General features: G+C 42.4%; 1 protein-coding gene across 3 annotated transcripts; it reads right to left on the bottom strand.

Annotated features, from left to right (window-relative positions):
* Positions 1-589: 589 nt before the first annotated feature.
* On the bottom strand, positions 590-17207 carry onecut3b (one cut homeobox 3b). 3 transcript variants are annotated; one of them, XM_069511322.1, is made up of 3 exons: positions 15431-17207; positions 10627-10721; positions 5963-6203 (listed from the first exon to the last, which is right to left on the bottom strand). In XM_069511322.1, the coding sequence occupies exons 1-3, from the start codon at positions 16509-16511 to the stop codon at positions 6105-6107; spliced, it is 1275 nt and encodes a 424-aa protein (XP_069367423.1). In that variant the 5' UTR covers positions 16512-17207; the 3' UTR covers positions 5963-6104. The 3 variants fall into 3 exon arrangements, with proteins under 3 accessions (XP_019955712.2, XP_069367423.1, XP_069367424.1); XM_069511323.1 differs by having other exon boundaries at positions 6062-6203; positions 10622-10721; XM_020100153.2 differs by lacking the exon at positions 10627-10721 and having other exon boundaries at positions 590-6203; positions 15431-17206.
* Between the last annotated feature and the right edge of the window lie 3713 nt (positions 17208-20920).

Raw genomic sequence — 20920 nt, forward strand, 5'->3', positions numbered from 1 at the left:
TCAAACCAGCCTAAAAAACAATGACATGCCAAAGTTGCATGAACCGCTAAATTCCACTGCTCTTAAATAGACAAAAGAATCAGTCCATTTAAACGCACACTTTGACCCTAACCCTAGTTTCCAATTTTAGAATCAGCCATTGTTTTTATTTTGCAACTCTGTTAAACTGAATGAGTTATAATAAATACAAATTTTGGCAATTGTTTCCCAAAACTGTAATTTAAATTTTAAAATCCATGGTGAAAATTAAAAATCCATATAAGATGATAATCGTGAGACACCTTCTTTTAGGTTTCTGCTCAAAATGTTGCTGGGTGATGCATTTAAAGGGGCAACTGGTGCAGTGTGGGTCTGGGAAGAGCAAATAAATGTGCAGATCCAGGTCAGGGGGTGAATCCAGGAATACTTTTTCACTTTCTTTGACATTGTGAGGTAGGATATTTTTCCCCGAGAATAATTAATGAATGTAATGAAAAAGTCAGGCACGTTTAGAGAACTGATCTATGAATGTGTGAAATACTAAGCGCCATTCTAGCTTGAACTATTGACCAAACCATGACGCCCTTGATCAAAAGTACACATAGTCATATGATATACAGTTGTTCGCCACCAGATGGCAACAGAGCACCACATTAAGAGACAATCAGGCAGAAAATGAAAGGCCAGTCAGCCAATTGTTTGTTTTTTATTTGTTTTTGTCAAAACACACAATTTACCCATACTTGGTGTATTAATTGTCCCATTACTTGATTCTAACTCCACAGGCTGAGGGCAGAGCTGACAGATTCACTGTATCTTTGAAATGAACGTCAGAAGAAAGGCTCTGTGTGTGTGTGTGTGTGTGTGTGTGTGTGTGTGTGTGTGTGTGTGTGTGTGTGTGTGTGTGTGTGTGTGTGTAAAGGCATTTGATCAACATCTTCGATTAGCTGTCCACTTAACAAGCCAGACCCCCCACCACCACCTCCCTCGTAGCTGGGGGAGGGTCCTGGGTGCCTTGGCCCCCACTGTAAAGGTCATTCTGCAGAGGTTAAAGGTGACCACACACACACACACACACACACACACACACAGACACACACACACACACACACACCGATCCCTCTGAGAGCCGTCCTTCCTCCATTCTTCCCATCTCTCCTGTGCAGTCAGGTTCTCTGCCCTCCTCCATCGCTCTCTTTCTCTCTCCCCCCCATTTTCCCCACTCTGTCTCTGCTCTATTTGAAATTGATTGTCTTCTACCATCACAAAGACACTTGGTTCTGATTGATTGATTGGTAAGGGAAGAGGAAGAGAACATCGACACCGGGGCTTCCAGAGCTATGTGGACTGTCTGAAGGGAAAAAAAGCAAATGATCCCATTTTGATTCAGTGGAAGAAACCGTATTTCAGCTGCCCGGCTGTCTGTTTGTTTAGCCTCCTATAGCAGACAAACACCCGGGCTGATCGAATTCCGATTGGAGCCGAAACACGGGAACAAAACAGAGAAACTCACACACAGACTCACGCTCACACTTATGTGATGAAACAAGAGGTAAATACAGATACAGACGGTGGAAGTGTGAAGAGGGGGTTACAATGGGGGGGGGGGGGGCACAGTGATGAAGCTGATACACATTCAAATACACATTTTTATACAAATACACAAACAGCACATAAAAGACAACAAAGCTAAAAATAAGAATGTAGAGATCATTTGGAAACCAAAACCAGTAGATTTCTCCCTGTTTCTCCCCCTCTCCTCCACCTGTAGAGGTACAGTTCATCCTGCAGTTTATTTACACTTATATAGTATCCATGCATAAAAGAATTGCTCATCACACCCCTAATAACAGAGGTGCTTCAGTTGAATCTCTTTTTTTAATATGGGAATTACTTTAACACACATAGGAGACAATCTTCAAACACAAAAGAAGCCAAAAAGTGACGCAAAACAGAAATTAGTGTGTTCTCAACGTCTGATTTGATGTTTTCAATTATTATTCATGATACATTTTCTGATTTCTTTCTTTCTTTGTCACATATGATTAATTTTCACCCATCTTTTCCCTGTATACTCCTCCTCCCTGTTTCTTTCTTAGTTTCTCTCTTAAAGGACAGCGTGCAAACCTACAACAATAATTTAAAAAGATGTTAAACCATAACACACACTTCTTTAAAGAAATACAAAACAGAACAATCATGTCGCCGTGTGACTTCAATGTCACTCTCATTGCTAAACATTGTCATTATTGTTTCACTACATAACCTTTACAATAAAGATTTGAGGTATATCGAGATGAATTGTCTACACGTGCCTGCCTTGCTGTGATGCTACCCTGGACGCAGGGACCAAGAGGTTTTGCGTGGATGGGGGGGTCACCGGTGGGCGTCATGTGTCTTTATGAAATGAAAAGTGTAAGAATTTCTTGCTCATTGGCTGATTTTAGAGAAGGTTTAGATTTGAGTCAGTGAGAGAGCAGGATCAGAGGGCTTTGTAAACTGCCAGATACACACACACACACACACACTCGGATTATAAATTACACAAAAATATCTCTGATGGGAGTGTGTGTGCATGTGTGTATCATGGAGGGGACTTGGTTAGATGACATCTTATCAATATGTTTTTAAAAAATGGCGGTAAACAATCTTTTCCCATATTTTTGGAAAAAAAAGTGCTCTCAGAACAAAAGTGGCTTTTTTTGTTGCTCCCCCCTTCACCCAGTGTGTGCCCCCCTCCACTTGTGTGATCGTATGTGTGTGTGTGTGTGTGTGTGTACAGAGCAGTCCAACCCCTGGTTGAAGGAAAAAGGCACTCAACTCTTCCCACATAACAAACACCTCTGTGTGTTTGTTATGTGGCACGACTGCTCTGTTTTGTGTGTGTGTGTGTGTGTGTGTGTGTGTGTGTGTGTGTATGTGTGTGTGTGTGTGTGTGCGTGTGTGTTTGTATGTGTATGTGTACGTGTACGTGCACAGATGAGCATATCTGAACCCGTCGCTGAATCTGCATGTGTGTGTTGGCATCCGTGTTGTGTTTGCTTGTGTGCATGTCCCAAGTCCAGTGTGAACTTAGCAGGCTTGAAGTATCTTTGGTATTGATGGCTGTGTCACAGTCCACTCTATTCTGAGAAGTACACACACACACACACATACACACACACATACACACACACATACACACATGCATATACACACACACACACACATGCATACACACACACACACACACACACACACACACACACACACACAGCTGTTTCCATGACTCTCTGTTTGGGGCATAGACTGTATGTATAGATTGACGGCATCATTTCTACCCAAAAGTGAAGCCAAAACATCTGGATCACCACCTACAATGGCTGGTTGCAGCATCGGTCGTAAACCCTGCCTCCTCCATGTTAGTTGATTGAACATGAACCAAATCAAAAAAGTTACATGTTAAATATATTTTTCACAAAGACGTCTTTGGTCATTGTAGGTAGGTATCATTTGTCCGGTCAGTTTGGATGTAATTAGTTATTTGACGGTATGTGATTGACAGCTGACACTGACTCATGATTGGTCGAGCACAAATATCTTTGGAACCTGGCTATCACAGCTCCATCCCGCGATCGCTACTGCTCATACTCTGCCTCCAAATTCTCAAGATGGCAGCGTTCATATCTAGAATATTTTGGCTTCATCTCTGGATAGTGGGAGAAATTACAGATGTGTCGTCCATCTTTATTTACAGTTTATGGTTTTGTGTCTATAATCAATAATCTGCCCTAAAAGTCTACAAAGTTTTCCCCATCTGGACTCTAGCAGAAGTCCTACATGACACCTTGGACATGGAATCAGTTGTAGTGCACCACATCACAACCAGAACCTGATCTAATGTCATTCGGATGTTTCCTACCAGTGTGATGACAGGCCTCTGGTGCTCCTGCCTCCTCGGCTGCCCCCCTTCTTCCTTCTGTCTGCTTCTCCTCTCTAATATGATTATCTCCCGCTACAAGATGCTACACGACCAGTGGCTTTGCCCACGAACAAATAAATAAAAAGGCATAAATAAAATGAGGCGGTTCTCATGGTAACCAAAAAACACTATCAGCAGAGGAATGCAGTGACAGTCCAGTTCAAAAGGGGTCAAAGTTCAGAGATCAAGGAAGAGGTCCTTCACGTCCAGACAGTCCACCACACAGGTATTCACAAAGATGCACAGTTAGTCACTTGTGGTATCCCCTCCTTGTCTGTGCATAGGATCAGTCAATGACGTGTTGATTCTTCTTTTTTTTCATTCATTAAGTTTTTACATTTGGTTGACAAGGTGCTTCTTTACATATAGTTTCAGCACAACATAGCACAATAGTCACGAGAGAGAAACCATGTGTCTATGGTACTAATATTACCCGCATCAATAGTAAGGAGGGAAAACGAAAGAGAAAGTCACAACAGGAGGGGGTTAGCAAGAGAGTAGATAAATAGAGAATAGATAAGACAAGTGAGATGAACTCAAAGGTTATTTACAGACATTTTTCATTGTGTTTCACGTCGATCGCGTCAATGTTTGGTTCTGAGGTATGGAATAGGCTACATGCCCGTATAGTGCTCGCAGTCTGAAGGTTGTAATGACGCAGGCCAGACACAGTGGGGCGTGTGGTGAGGGAGCGGGCCGCGCCTGTTCTCTGATTATCATAAAGAGGCAAACATCATTGGCACTCGGGATCCTATATTGTGACGTTTGACCTCTGTGTTTGGCCACTAGAACAGAGCAGACCCCCTCCCTCCGTTTACTCCCTACACTCCGGGACGACACCTTTGGAACGTGGGGAGTGTCGTCCCAGTTTGATTGTTCTCCTCTTAACCTGAAATTATCCTCTCATGTGGCTACACGGGTTGTGGCCATGTAGCCATACAACAAGTCTTAAGAAATAAACCTTCTAATATGTATAAAAGGATGTGTGGGTTGTCATGTGTGTTTGGTGTCTGCAGGGCCACACTTATGCTTGAGTCGAGTATTGGTACCTGTGTCCTATTAGAAATCTACAGTGCAGGCTGTGATGTGTTGTCGGCCTGCTGGAGATGTGAGTTGTAACTACGGCAACATGCGCTAAACATGTCCAGAGGTGGTTTGACTGGACAGCAGGTGGCACTGTTACTCTGAAGTGGAGCAGGGGAATCACTGCAGAGGAATTACACCCCTGGATCACATGCAAGACGTGAACATTGCACACGCATGACACACACGCACGCAGTGATGCAGAGCTGCTAAGTTGATGTGTGTGTGGTAAGAGGGTCAAAAGGACGAGAGCTCTTAACAGACAATTGACAAACACAAGCAGCTTTCAATCAGCCACAGTGTGTGTTACTTAAATGACGAGTGGTTGATCACGGCCAAACAGAAACATGTGCTGTCTGATTTCTGGCTGATTTGTGAAGAGCAGCAAGGTTCCCTGTCTTAAAGCTATCAGTTCCTTGTCATTAATGATTCTTTGGTGTGTTCAAATCCTGACACCCCCTCCTCTTCTCCCCTTTCAAGGCTCAAACACAGGCCCACAGTGTGGTGTTTCAGTGTGGATGGATTTTCTTTGGTTTTCAGGTGGATTATTTAAGAGCCACGATGGAAAACTACTGGATCTTTGGTTTGGAGTCACAATTTGAGATGCATGTGAGGCCCCTACGATTATTACATTCAGATTCATAGAAAACACGAGGAGCTTTGAGAAGATCTGATCCATCTGCCCAAGTCCTCAGCACTGTGAGCAGATGAATCAGATGATCTAAAGTACACATCCTAAAACGCTGCAGGATCAGAGTTACAGCCCACTGCTTTAGTGAGAACCCCCCCCCCCCCCCTTCATCCCCTGTGCATCCGTTCAACAACCTGTCCAGCCACCGTCAGGCCTTAGAAAACGTGGTCGCAGAGGAGGTACCGGGTTGGAGCTGTGAGGTGTTGTTTCCGTGAGGTGTGTGCACATGGCCATGCATCCCGTGGCCATGCTCCTCTGTGTCCCAGCGGTCCGTACAGCGGCGGCGTGAGTTCATGAAGAAGTTGGAGACAGTTGAAAGCTCAAGACCCAGCTGCTGGGAGATGGTGATCTGCATCTCTTTGGAGGGGCGGCGGTTCTCTCTGAAGATGGCTACCAAGGTGCGACGCTGCAGGTCGGTGAAGACCAGTCGCTGCTTCTTTGGCACCTGGTTACGCTCTCGTCCTCGGTCCTCCTCCTTACGTTTGCATGCTGGAGAGAGAAGAAGGGATCAGGCAGAAGAGAGAAAACGGAAAGAGAGGAGAGTTTTATTGCTACTAAAATATTCAAAACTCCTGCAAAGTTACAAAATAGATCATCTGCAGTGGAGAAACAAATGATGCTACATGTGGCGACATGGTCAGGGTTGGATGTTTTAGCTGCCTGATGATGACATAAACGGAAATAACAAAGAAATTAAAGTGGGTGAGGGAAAAATTAGAGTGTGAAAGCAAGATGCAAGATTGAATATGAAAGAAAATGAATGTTTAATGTTCTGTGAATTGTAATATTTCATTTAAACTGGTTTGATTACTTGTTCAAATGTAAAGTAGGCCTATATCATGAGTGTATAAAGTGACATGTGACAGGAGAGGATGCCGGCAACAAAAAAGAGGGAGTGATCAGTGGAAAGGCAGAAAGGAAAACAAGATGTCAGATGGTCACATTCTGAAAGTCGAAAACTGAGATACTTAATCATGAAATCTCACTTAAACCAGTCTTCCCAAGCAGCAGACAAACTTTAAAGACTTACAGTGGCTTTCACATTATTCAGCCTTTAAATTGTTGTATGTATTTTAGTTTTTTCAGGTTCAAGACTGTTTGTTCTTTTGGGGTTTTTTTGCACCTACAAGACAAACCAATGAAATCATAGGTTTTGCCACGAACATGAACTCTCCACTCGTAATAAAACTTGTGGGTGCAAAATGCATATATCTGTAACAGCTTAGTATCAGCATCCAAGTGTTAAACTCTCCTTTCTTTATGTCTGTTTACACCTGGCAAAAAAGTTAAGGGTGATAGTTTAAGATTCAAACCTCGAGAAGTCAATTTTCAAAGTGCAGTGAAATGTAGGGAACCCAGAGGTCAGTCTGTAGGATGTGAAATCAATCTAAAAACTTACAGAGGGCAATAATCTATAAGCAGATAGATATCCATGGTATAAAATGGGTGGATAATGGACCACAACTGAGAAAACCACAACAGGCATCATTTAGAGTCAGTACAGTGGCCACAACGTGGAGGAAGGACGAGTTTAATTGTTTATGTTCTGTTTCGACTATTCGATGTAGTTTTACTCTCTGCACACAAATGTTCTGTACAGAGGAGCCCTTTTAGGAGCCTGCTGTGTACTTGTGGTGTGGCTTTCGCAGTGCAAAACATTTCAGCTGGCACATAATAATGATGCAATCAGAATTTTGCTCAAGTTACCAAGAGGGACAAGTTTGACTCACATGTTTGATTTGATAATGTTCCCACCTGACTGAAAAAACGTGGTAAGGGACTTGACTGAGCCCACACAGCAAAATAGTTTTCGCTCCGATCTGGCCCACACTGCTACTTTTTTCATCTGGCCCACATACCCTGTGAATGGATGGCACTTGGACGTTCAGATTTGGGCCAGATCTGGGCCCAAATTAGTTTTGTGCTATTTGGCGCATATTCAGCATTTACCATGGATTGCACTTTGCCTAGAGCACTGCATGTTTGCCAAAAAAGGCCCAGATTTGTTTTGGAATATTTGTGCCACATTTGCTTACAGTACAAATACAGTACACTTTGTCCATTTTGTCCGGGCCACAAAAAGGCCAGAAGTGCCTCATCACTGCCTGAAGTGGCCCACATCCATATGGTGACACAGGGTTCTCAACAAGGAAACACTGGAACCAAAGTCTGTATGTGTTTTTAATCTCTGCAGACTTGTAAAGTGTGGTGATTGTATATTTTACTGCTGCTTATTGCAATGTATTTATTCTATCTTTATACTGATATGGACCTTTAGGATTGTCAACTTATAATCTTAACTAACAAACTAACTTCACTCTCTAATGATGAAATTCTCTTGGGGCTAAATGAGGCTATGGGGGGTAAATTGTTTTCACTGTGGGTCTGTGTGTTGAAACCGGAGGAGCGTGATGTGAAATGCTGACAAAGAAGCGCTCCTCCGTGCCTGGATGCACCGTCAGATGGCTCGGCTCTCCGGCTGTGGAGACTGGAGGGAGTCTGTTCTGTTCTGCTGCCCTAAAAAGCTGCAATGATCGATTTTCCGCGGTTTTCTCCCGAACACGTGGTCCAGTAATCAGGGCTCCCTTCCCCACCCGATCGATCCACATCGATCCGCAAGACCCGAGGTGTGTGTGCGTGCGTGCATGTATGTGTGCGCGTGCGTGCGTGCCTGTGTGTGTATGTGTGTTGGGTAATATAGCTCAAGAGCGCGCTTCGTGACAGACAGATAGAAATTGTTTATCTGTGGAAGAACAAAAGAGAGATGTGGCAGTCATCCAGTCTGAGAGCTCTGGAGGAGGACACAGCAATGTCTCTCATCTGTGACACTGGTTGTTTTTTATTTGGGGCTATTAAGAATGGAGAAAAGTATGAGTGTGCACGAGGTGTGGTCTGTGGGCGTGCGTGAGAGAAATAAACAAAGTCTTGATGTGTTGGTGCACATGTGTGGAGGAAGAAAGGGAGGGATGAGATGAAGGGGAAGAGAGGGAATAAAGCTGGCTCCTGTGTGGAGGTGGTGTATGCAAATGATTGATGACTTTACAGCAGGTTTAGACAACAGCAGTAAACAGATTTGACTGTGAGTGGGGTGGGGGGGGATCAATATGAATGTGCACATGTGTATGCATGCATGCCTGTGTGTGAGCGTGCATGTGTTTGAATTGCCATTGTTCATGCTTTGTTACTGCAAGCAAAGCATAATTACAAGACGACCCCCCCCCCCAGCAGCAGCAGCAGCAGCACATGGAGGTTACGTGTTTGTCCCTGCAGCAGCAGAGCCTCCACTGATACATCACTCCATCCCTCCTCGACTTCTTCAACTCTGCTTGTTTTTCTCAATTGTTTTAATTTGTCCTCAGATTGATAGCCCCCCATATTGATTGATCTGCACTTCAGAACCATTTCATGGAACGTTTATTCAATTGGTTCAGGCCCAGCCATGCCAGAATCTCCTCACGGCTCTTTAAGTGCTGTCTCCAACCAAACTCAATACTCCCTAATGTAATGACTGAATGCTAGTGCTAATATAGTGATAATTTAATATGTAATGCCTGTTTTCGAACAACTCGTGCTACCGGCCATTTTACAATGCCAACACCACTCTGGTTCTCCTCCATCAGCTCCGCGGCTCGGAGGCCTCCGCAGCAGCACATCTGCCGTCCTAACCAAGTGAAGCCAGGGGAGTTAGCGAAAGGCCTGTGAACCTGCATGGTCAATACATATTGCAGATAATCAATAGGTCCATATCAAATGAGAGTCCTCTGGCCCCGTGGACATCCCTCGCAATGAATAGGACCACAGGGAAGGGAAAAGAGGGAGCTGCTCATTAAAGACACCCCTCAGGAGACGAGCAGCACACAGTTGTGGGTTATCTTTAGGTGCCTCATTACCAAATGAGCATTTCTGAAGAGACAAGGCAGGGGACGCCCGGCGGCCTCAAGTGGCACTTGCTCACGTCGCCTCTTTCATACGCCCCTGGTGTCAACAATGCTAAAGGTATCAGGCAACTGCCACTTTGCTTAATCTCGACCTCTTGTGGGTCCAAAGATTAACTCGCTGGCTGTGTGGTGTGTTAAGTTGCACTCGTGGCTCCTTTTAAGAGCAGCTCTGCTTTATCACTTAAGTGGCTGCTATTGTCCCGACTGTGCACTTACATGTGAAGACGAGTGGGTGGATGTTGGTTATTGCAGCAAATGTCAGTATGTGAGAGGAATTTACAACTAAAAGCAAAACAAACTGCTATTTATTCAGAATATTTCGTGTTTCCTCAAATTAAATTGTGCAAATTCACAATATTGCTGCCCTTTAATCAAAAAATTAAAAATGAACATGCAAAATGTGTTTTTTTTGCTAGAAACATGAGTCCTATGTCACTGAAGTGTCCATTATCATTGTCTCCAGATCAACAGACTTGTGCATACAGACCAAAGAACAATGTCACAAATCTTGTTCGGTCATGCACATCCTGAGCTCACAGAGCTTTACCTCTTCAACATATGACTTTGAACGCAGCTCTCTGCAAATCCATCTGTCTGCAAAAACATGTATTTTTGATAAGAGGAGGCCTTTAAATTTCTTTCCCTTACACTCACAGTCACGGATAAGGACAGTGGATTATAGCTACAGGCTGAATTACACAACAACAGGACCACAGACTTGAACTCAGTCGTACTTTTTGTGGATGTCAAATGGCAGCGAGATGTGATCTGAGGTGTCTCGTTGACATTAAACACACATGAAGCTGAGATGTGGGTCTGATGCTCAAAATGCAGAGAAACAAACACAACAATTAAAAAAAAGAAAAAGTTTATAGGAGTGTGTGTATGTGTGTGTGTGTGTGTGTGTAGATGAGACATGGGGGGGGAGGAGAGAGAGAGAGAGAGGAGGGTGGCAGACGGTGAACTAACCGCACCGTGCTGCTGCTAGTGGTAGTCGACGCCTGGACGGAGGGATGAGATCGGGCTTTGTGTGCGGTGAGACGGGCCCTCTCCCGCCCTGGACGGACTACTGCAGGCGAGAAACAGTTTGGCGTCAATCACACCCCTCAGATGGATACGGTTATTGATTATATTGATCATATTATAGGCCTATTCATTGATGGGAAGTTTAAAAAAAGACAAAGAAAGACGCTCGAATTGCCCCCTCCTCCTCCACCACCTCCACCATCCACACCCGTATTCCAACCACACACAGCAGCGGTGAAACCAAAGCGTCTTAAAACACTTCCCATTGACCAGGATCGGATTATTTGAAAGCTTTCGTTTCTTTGTCGATGTAAAGCCTGTGTTGTCTTGTTGAGACGAGTGACGGGCAGCTGCACAGTCTGTCACACACACACCTACAGTCCATGAAAACCTCTGCTTGCGATCCATACTTCCTCCCACTGTCTGCTCTATTTACAAGAGAAAAACTCAAAAATATGAACGTAACATTTCCCCACAGAGAGCGCAGGCTTCTGTCAGATATGTGTGGTTTTGATTTGTATAAAAACAAAACGAATCTCAGATAAAAATGAGCCACTGAGGGAAAAGTGAGAAAAGTTTTTATAGTTTCTGAAACGGTTACAAACATTTAATGAAAGTGTGATATTAAACAAAATATGCATTTTATCTAGGTCAAGCTGCTGATGGGGTCGATATATAAAAAGGATTCAAATGCGAGGGATTTTGAATTTGTTCTTTTGGGTGTTTTCTTTATATGTTCTAATTTATCATATATATTTTTTATCTTCTTTTCGAAAAATTTGCGGAGAATAGTGACAACAGTGTTTGGCTGAAATAAAAAGAAATGTGCGGCCTGAGGCAGAGTAGCAACAATCTGCTGTTTAAAATATTCATGTATTGGCCCGGGTGAAGTCATACGCTATAAAAACAAATACATGTTAAATCAAAGATTTTGAATATAAATCTAGGAAAAAAATATAATTGTTTATTTCAATTATTATTTTTTACCTTTTCATTTTTGTTATTTTCCCTTATAATAAATTAAAAAGGGAAATTTGATGATAAGGTGTTAAAATCGGGCTCAAATGCTAAAATAAATTCAACCTTTATGTATCATCTATGTCTGTGTTAATATCCTTTACAAACACATGCATAAAGTATCTCACACATAGAACTATAGCCTAAATATGTGTGTGTGTGTGTGTGATAAATTTCCCTTTGAGGATATTAAAGTTAGAATTTGAAACTTTTCTACTTTCCTCATCAGAAAAGTCTGATGATAAGTGTGTCTGGTGTTTTCACCTCTAACACCAAACTGTGTGAGATCAACTGACATGAAGTTAGTTAACCAAGGTTTTCCAAAACAAAGTTTGAAAAATTAAGAAATGCATCAAATGCACAACATCGCTGCTGAATGTTTGCACCTTAATGATTTTAAATCACACCTCAAGGGAAAATGAACATCTGTGAGCAAGTGGTTCATATGTTTCTACCTCCTAACCTTGACATTCATTTTTACATGAAATGTTACATGTTGTGCACAAATCACATCCATAAAACATATACTCTGATCAGAATGATAGGTTTATGGTCATTTAGTGCCACAAATATCTTATTTCATTAGGTGCACGGTAAGAAAAGGTGTTTCAAATGTTTGGCGGAGGTTGTTGTGTATGATGCTACTGCATATCGAGCTTGTTCACTGAGTATGTTGTAAAGTCTGGAGATTTTCTGAGGTCATGACACGTTAACTCTTATTTACTGAGTGTCCAAATATTTCACAGCATGCTTTGTGCCAGTGTGATGGCTATGCAAGATGAGGTATGCCTGTTACAGAGACAGGGATGACCAGAGAGCAGCGATGAAATCAGGGTGGAAGACAGAGGATCTGCTTTGCTGATGCTGGTTCAGAGCCAGAAGAGACAGAAGGGGGGAGGCAGGGAGGGAAGGAGAAAGAGAGAAGAGGTAGAGAGAGAGAAAGAGAATGAGAGAGCCGAAGAGAGCAGAAGAGAGGAAATCAATACCGATTCAGAACGAGTCAGATAAGCCTGAACAATGTATAGTGCAGACACACTCTATAACCCAGTCACACACATGTGTGCATGTGGAAGCACTCACACAGACACACACACGTGTTTGCATGCCTCCATAAAGACATATTACAATCCCCATAAAGCATAGCAACCTTTAAAATCAAATGACATCACAACCTTGGATTGCTTTAAGGATTCGCTGACATGAGCAGAAAACACTCATTACTTCAACTCGATAGGCAACTGGATGCTCTGATGCTCTTTGTCTACTGTAAGATGCTCTTCTCATGTTGGTGTTAACACATCAGCCTCCCTGCCCTGGTTTCACTATAAATATTACAACCTCTTTGCAGCCTATTCCCAGATAGGTTTGTTTTCCTGCTTTGTGTTCTGATGTGAGTCTTCAGCTGTGTAAGTCTACACTATCCCCACATGGTGTCAGATCTGTGCTGTTGATATTTCACAGGATGTTTGGGGTGTAAACAGCATTCTTCAAAACCACTTACACGCCCTCTGCCATGGTGTTTAGGCAGCGATACCATGGTGTGTGGTCCTCCTCTGTTAACCACAGATCTGACTCTGCTTACCTAGAAGATGCTGTTACATGCGCTAACACTACCACTCTCTTTCCTCCCTCCTCTCCTTCTCCCTTATACTTATCAATTATTAAGGTCTGTATTGATCCTTTCACTACCCTGCCTCTATCTGGCTGTTCACACAAAGCCCAAACCTGCCTGCCCTCACTCAATCAATGGCATCTCCCCAGCTCTTCCAGTTCTTTTTCCACATGTCAGTTTAGCTTTTTCTCACTTTTGCACTTAAGCAGTGGATGCCGACGGAAGTTTTGTTCATCCCAATTTGGTCCATTTGAAATCTTCAGAAAATATGAGGAACGGCAGACTGGCATTAATCTTTCATGGCACAAGCAAGTTTGATGGGCATTCAAAGATGGAGCTGGTATAAGAGAGAAAAAGAGAGAGAGAGAGAGAGGAAGCAGGAAGGGCGGAAAATGGCTGTGTGCATTGTTTGACTTTATGAAACATGTTCTCCTCGTCCTCCTGTCAATTGTTTCGCTTTTGATATTTTCAAGCCCAACAACCTGCTGGCCTGTTGCCAGGTTAACCAGTAAGAGATTAGTGATGTTATTTTCATATGCTGCGGAGAGAAAGAGAGAGGGAGAGAAAGAAAAACAGAGAGGGAGAGCACCAGGGAGAGGAAGAGAAGGGGGTTGGGAAGGGGAAACAGCCGTATTGATCTCCTATGTGCAAAGCCAGGCAAACACTGAAAGGACAGAGCTACACTATTAATGACACTCACAGCCTCAGCTTCTAATCCTTATCTATCTATCCATCTATCCATCTATCTATCTATCTATCTTTAAAACAAAGTGAGGCTGTTCTCCAAAATAAGAGCATCGAATACATAAAATCCCTGATGCATGTTTACATGTTAATAATTTATCAATCAATCTATCTATTTTCTGTATTTAATTACATTGCATTAACCATCCTGAAGACATTATCAAATGCATGACTGTGATGTATTTTGAGATAATATATTTACTCATTTGATATTTATTCTTCGGAGTTGATGAAACCATTCTTTCACCACTGTTGTGAGTGGAAATGTGCGCTAATGTTTTACTTATTCTCATCACCCAGGTTTGTGTATTTCAGCATCTGAAATTTTTAAAAACCTCAAACATTCTGTGTTTTCTCTTGTCCATACACCTTGTCCCTGTTACCAATTCCCATCCCAGCTCCAATCAATATTTCATCACAACTGTTCATGCAGCTTAACGTTGCCTTGAAATAGATCCAGGGATCATATTGGCTGGGTTGGACTTACACTTTCAGTTATACAGCCCGTGTCTTTTAATTGTTTTTTAAATCTGCAATTGCAATAACTGCGTTCTGAATTAATTCAGTGACATTCTGGTGATATTGGAAGTCACAATTTAATTTTATTTCCACTGACAACACATGTGGAGGACGTGTCTGTCCGTGCGTAAAATCCTCACAATATAGTAATAAGTTGGAGCGATCATACAGTGTCTAAATTTAGAGCTTTTACACCAGAGTACTAAATGAAAAGCCGGAGAGACCGTGCGGTTATTGCGTCTTTCAGCTCCGATACGAGTATCGATCAGTGTGCCACATTTAAAAGGGAGAGTGGGAACTGGCGTATTGATCAGGCAGCCTGGGGTCACCCCGCTTCTCCTGCGCGCAACTGGTTGGCCCAGTGATCGCACCACCGCCGCGGCTGTGTGTTTATGGTCGGACCGAGAGAGAAAGAGGGGGAGAGAGAAGGCGTTGAGGGAGGGCAACTATTCCGAGGTTTATTGTGAATCAATGGCGATTTGCTATGTGCCGATCAAAAATATAGACCTACGATTTTAGACAACAAAAGCCCGCTTAAACGCAAATGTACACGCCCAAAGCAGTCATAAACATCACTGGTCTCCAGAGATCTAAATGAACTACAATTAAACCTGCTCTCTTGTTATTATATGTTGTGTAGACTTGTTTGTTTCAGGTTGTAGGAAACAGAGGGACTTGTTTCAGTGAAGCCTCTGTGCGCTTTGTTTTGGCCGGTGGAGCTGTCCGTGGTGCTGAATCTTTTAGCCCTGCTTTAGTGTTCCTGTTTACAGTTTGAAAATAAAGGTGGGAGGGGGCTGGTTGTTACTTAAGAATGATAATATGTAATGTGAAATATTCATCCAGAGAGGGAAGTATCTTACCGGCGAGTCGGAGAGCAGACATCCGCTGAAACTCGGGCTCCTGCAGCCACTTCCACATCCTCCTGAAGGTCTCCCGGCCTGACTTGAGCTTACTCCAGGGTTTGGGGTTCCGTAGGAGGTCTGAGAGTGTCCCCTGCGACCGGCTCAAGATCCTCTGGGCGAATATGGCCTGCGGGATGGAGTATCGCTTCAACTCGGCCGTTATCCTCTGAGCTACCTCCTTTGTGTTGATCTCCTCCGCTTGGATGTTCGACCCTGCTACTCCCTGGCCGGCTCCGTGGCCGTGCCTCTCCCGGTCCCCGAGCATCACCGCGCCGTTCGCCTGGGAGTGAAGATGACTGTGCGGGTGGTGGTGCATGCCGTTGAGGTTGGAGATCATGCTGTGGCCGTGACCGCCTAAACTCCTCGCCAGATGATCTTGTTCACTTCGGGACAGCATGGAGGCGTGGGACTCAAAACCTGTCACCGGAGAGATCATCTTGGCGTCGGCGGAGAGGTGCGCACTCGGACCGTATGCTGAAAGCGGCTGCTGGGAGTTGTGCAAAGAGCCCAGCCCGCTAGACATGGGGGAGAGCGAGCCGTGGCCCATGCCAGACACGGACATCTCTTTGGGGTAGTGACTGTACAGATTGCCCATGGAGGCGAGCCCCCGGTGGTCCTCCCGCATCAACGTGAAGCTGCCGCTGACGTTCCCGGCAGAGAGTCGTTGATGGGCGGCAGCGTGGTGGTGCGAGTGCGGGTGGTGAAACTTATCCGAGACGGTGGATATCGGAGGTAGATGCTGCAGGGGCGTCAGGGTGGTGTACGTGTTGCTGAGGCTCATCCCGCTCTCACACATGCTGATGGATGGGTGCAGGTGACCGGAGAGCGAGGACGGGTCTGTCCGGTAATCCCCGCCGGAGCTCTCCAGGAGCGAGCCCATGCCGGTGACCATGGCTGACCGTGCGCCAGGAGCGTGCGAGACCAGATTCCTGGGTGTGGAGCTGGGGGACGGAGACGGTCGTGCGTGCTGAGAGCTCATGAGGTCTCCCGCCTGGGGGTGCGAGGAGACGCTGTGAATGTTCTCCATGGTGAGCTCCATGGCTGAAACGATATATTTTCCCCCAGTCCCACCCTCCCCACCCTCTCCCCCTGTCTATCGTTCCTGTCTCTCACTCAGCGACGCGCGCTCTCGCTCTTAACCCTCTAACCCTCCTGGAGCGATAAAATTACGTTTGAACGCCAATCCATTGATTCAAAATTCCCCGATCAATCCGGTGAGGTGCAGATATCGGTTCTCTTGTTCCGATGCAGCTGCAGAACCGAACAACTCCGCGGCGTCTTTGCGCTTTATGCGTTCATGTGGACGGCAGCTCTCCAGGGCGATATCTCATCTCTGGACCAACAGCGCTTCCACTAAGAGCAGACTGAGCCACGTGTCAGGGGCATGGGAGCGCGCCTCTGTGTATTTAAAATGTGGGGCGGGTACGAGCAGGGGGTTCTTAATAGTATTCCTTCACTTGGATGAAAACGTCCCACTTTGGATATTTCACAGTTTGAACACATCCTGCATTTACATTTTAGTTTTGAGAAAAGTATTATTCACGTCCACCTTTATACATGAGCGTGTGCATGTGTGCACGTCAAGCTGCATGTGCACGTGTGACAGAAACAGATATGTGATGATGGCTCATATGCGGCGAGAATTTTTTGCGTAAAATACTGTCAGCATCAGTTTCCGGACGCAGGAGTTCCTTACAGATAAACTTTGTTTTCCCACGGACTATATGGTTTTGCATTTATGCGCTTAGTGATAAACCTGATCGAAGTATTGATTGACAGAGATTAATGACGTGACGCAGGCCGGTTAGACAGGGGTGGGGGGTGGAGGCAGGAGGTCACAAAGTTAGGATCCCAAACGCTGCAGACTTTAAAGGACACTGACACACTAGTTTGGTTGATTCGGAGTTCACCAAGACCAGATACAAAACTCAGTTTGTGGTTTTATCCTCACAGAGTTAATAAAGGCTACAAAAAAATAATATTAAGTTAATTCCAATTCCAATTTCAATATGATACAATAGCAGCTGCCTTTACAGAACAAGAGGTCAGTTTGCGACAACAAAAATTGATAACACTCAAGATTTCCTATCAGTATATGATATTTATTGTTATTTTTGTTGTTGTATTTTTATAAACATTTACTATAGATTCTAAAAGAAGGAATAAACAATCAAGTTAATTCATAAGTCTTATGATGCAGGTTGGTCATTTTGGACTCTGCTAAATCAATCATTTGGATTTCTGAAAATATAGTATAGGCTGTGCTAATACAATAATACTAATACCAATGATAATCATAATAATAATAACAATGATAATGATGCTAATAATATTAACAACTTAACTTTTTACTGATATATGTTATTTCTCTCATAGGCCTCATTACTTTTCTTGCTTTGCTGTCAAAGCACTTTGTAAACTCTGTTTTTAAAAGTGTATAAACTATATAAATTAAGTTTATTGTTGTTATTATCATTATATATTGTCAACTACATTTGCTGTTTGTAATTTTGCAGACGGTCACATGCTCAGTAGTTTTGCTGTGATCAGTGTGTTCGCAAACAAACAGAAACAAACACGCATCAGCACCGGGCTCAGTGCCTGTGATTGATGCACGTAACACTCGCTCACCTCTCCAACCACGGCAACGTTTTTATCTGACTGTCCAAATGTGTGTGTGTGTGTGGGAAGGAAAACTGAGACGCTTTAAACCAGTTGTGTCGATTCGTTGTGTCAATAGTCTGTTTGTCTTTTTAATTTTCATGGCTGTTTAAAGGGTTCTCGTTTATTTAATTTTCTGGACAAATAAAGAAATAATCGAAAAGAAAGACATAAACAATTATTTCTCTACTGAGGCTATTTCTAAGTTAGTGTATTAAAAAGAGGAGATTGCAGATTCTGTCTTTGATTTAAGGGTCTTTATAAAAAATATAGGTTTTGAAACTTACAGTCATTACGTTTTAATACATTTACACTGTTAAACATTAAGAAATGTAATCTTTACCTGTAGAGGTTTAACCGCTGCAAAATACTTTTTAAAAATCATTCTAAATTTTTATTCTCTGGTAAAATCTTAAATTAAACAATTCATATAAAAAAATTATTAATGTCAGGTTATTATTTAAGGTCTCGCAGTTTTTAGGAAAATAAAGAACATGAGCGAGGAGAACACACACACACACACACACACACACACACGCACGTTATGCATTGGGTCCTCTGTGAGCTATGGGCCTCCGGTCCTCCCAAACTGAAAACTCAAAAGATAAAAAACCAGAACTGAAGCTTCTTATTGCAGCGTCACTCATTTTATTTGCCAGATTTTATCCACAAATATAAATATATATCACGAGCCAAACACCATTTTACCGAAGTGCAGTCCATAAATGAAAGAGGGAAAAGCCATTGACACAGACTGTTATTTCTGGATGTCATAAAGCTCCATGATTAAGCTGTTTCCCCTAAAGTTCAGAAATTGATCGCTGCGTTCGATATATTGATCATCGATTCCTTCATTCCCACTCGGCGCTGTTTCCTAAACAGAAGCAGTGGTGTGCGATGGTTTCAGCGGTCAGGCTCTGACCTGTAGCACTTGAATGACTGACACCACAAATATACGGACGAAAAATAAATGTCAACCGTGATGTTTTATTTCTCCTCCTCCTCCTTTAAACGGGGTTAATCATCAGATCCGTGTTTGCTTGTATTTCAGCTTCTTACGTCGATGTGGTTCAACAGCACGAGGTTATTTTGATTCTGATTCATTAGTTTGATTATAATAATGACTATGTTTATTTAATCGAAAAAAAAAAGAAAAAATAGAAATTAACCTTTATTGTTTTATTTTCTAAATTGTGTTCGAGTTAATTTAGTCTTAAAACATGTAGGTTATTATAGCATAGGCCTATGTGATGATGGTGAGGTCATGGATTTGATTCTAACAATTAACTAGTTTGTGGCATGGCTGTGTGTGTGTGTGTTTGTGTTTGTGTGTGTGTCTTTTAGTCTATTTTTACTGTAGCTTACATTTCTTGTTTATGAGGATTCATGTGCAAAGTTCCCATTGCTACCATCCACAAAGTTTTTGTAATTCCCTATTTTTCTACTTTTGTTCTTCAACTTTTGGTCACCCACATGTTCATCACAGGCTGGCAATTACAGATTAATTGCTTGACTGTTATAATTTTAAAAGAGGTTTTTTGAATTAATAAACCCAAAGAAAAGAACTGAGCAAAGAAAATCTCCTTCAGCAGTGAAATCATACAAGATTATTCCTCTGTCATATTGTCAAAATCTACCGAGGAGAACTGCTTGTATCACAGAGAAACACTGCAGATTATTATCAATGTGTATGTGTGCAAATACAGCTGCATTAGAAATAAAGTGATCTATAAAAACAACCTAACTGCATGTCCACAGTTAACAATGAATTATTGAACTAATTGCACGTTTATGTTTTGCAAAAAGAACAAAAATAGGCCATTAATGACATTTTACTCTGTGAGAAGACTCAGCTATAAAAGCGAAGTGTGTCGCCTGAAAGCTGACATAGTCGGATTCAAGTGGATCTGTCAGATACATACAAGGCCTACCAAATGTCCTGCTTTTGATCGGCCCGAACTAAGCCTTTAACACTTGTGTAAAGCAGTATGGTGAATCAATATATATAAATGAAATGTAAAAATATAAATTAAGTGACAAATAAACATAAATATATGTTTATTTGTCACTTAATTTTATATCAGGTCTTTTCTTTTCCGCATTTCACTTCTCCACAAAGTGATAATTTCATATTTATTTTTGTAGCAAATTTTATCAAAATATTACCTAAATGATAAATTACAGTTTGTCAGTATTTGTATGTGAAATAATGAAAGGTTTAGATGTGTTAGGATTTGATGCTCTCATACAGAACACAAGACAAATCATTTCATTTAGATACTTGAACATACTGAAAGTGTTTACTGCACAATGTGCATAATCAAGTAAAGTAAATTGATCTCAACTGTTTTTTAAACCAGATTAAAACAATATTATGGGTTTAATAAACATCGTACAAATTTAGATTTAAACCTTTAATTTGCAGTCATTGTTTGTATCCCAGAAGTGGTTCACTGGATTTGGTTCCTTTTAAGGTGTTGAGGCCAAAACTTAAAGTCTAAATCTAAATTTAAAAAAATGATCTGAAAATATAGTCGAAATTTTCAAAGTAAAAGGAAATACGGCAGCCTTATGATAGTAAATATAGGTGCCTTTACAAAACAGCTTGTTTTTCATCAATTAATTTTAAAAATCCCATTGGTTAAAAGAGCTAAACAACTTAATCTACTTGCTTAATTGGTACAATACTGAGGAACCAAACTGTGATGTTTTTGTCATTGATTATAATTCTCCTGTGGTGTGTTTAAAATCCAGAATGTAGGGGTTGGAGTTTAAAATATCAACAAG

The sequence above is a fragment of the Paralichthys olivaceus genome, chromosome 16 (assembly GCF_024713975.1).
Source record: "Paralichthys olivaceus isolate ysfri-2021 chromosome 16, ASM2471397v2, whole genome shotgun sequence".
In the NCBI taxonomy this organism is placed as follows: Eukaryota; Metazoa; Chordata; class Actinopteri; order Pleuronectiformes; family Paralichthyidae; genus Paralichthys; species Paralichthys olivaceus.

Bases quoted from the DNA above. Each gene is read 5' to 3' on its own strand.
- onecut3b (XM_020100153.2), bottom strand. From the start codon at position 16,511: ATGGAGCTCACCATGGAGAACATTCACAGCGTCTCCTCGCACCCCCAG. The intron at 6,204-15,430 runs GTAAGATACTTC...TTCTCTCTCCAG, and splicing joins GTCTGCTCTCCGACTCGCCG to CATGCAAACGTAAGGAGGAG.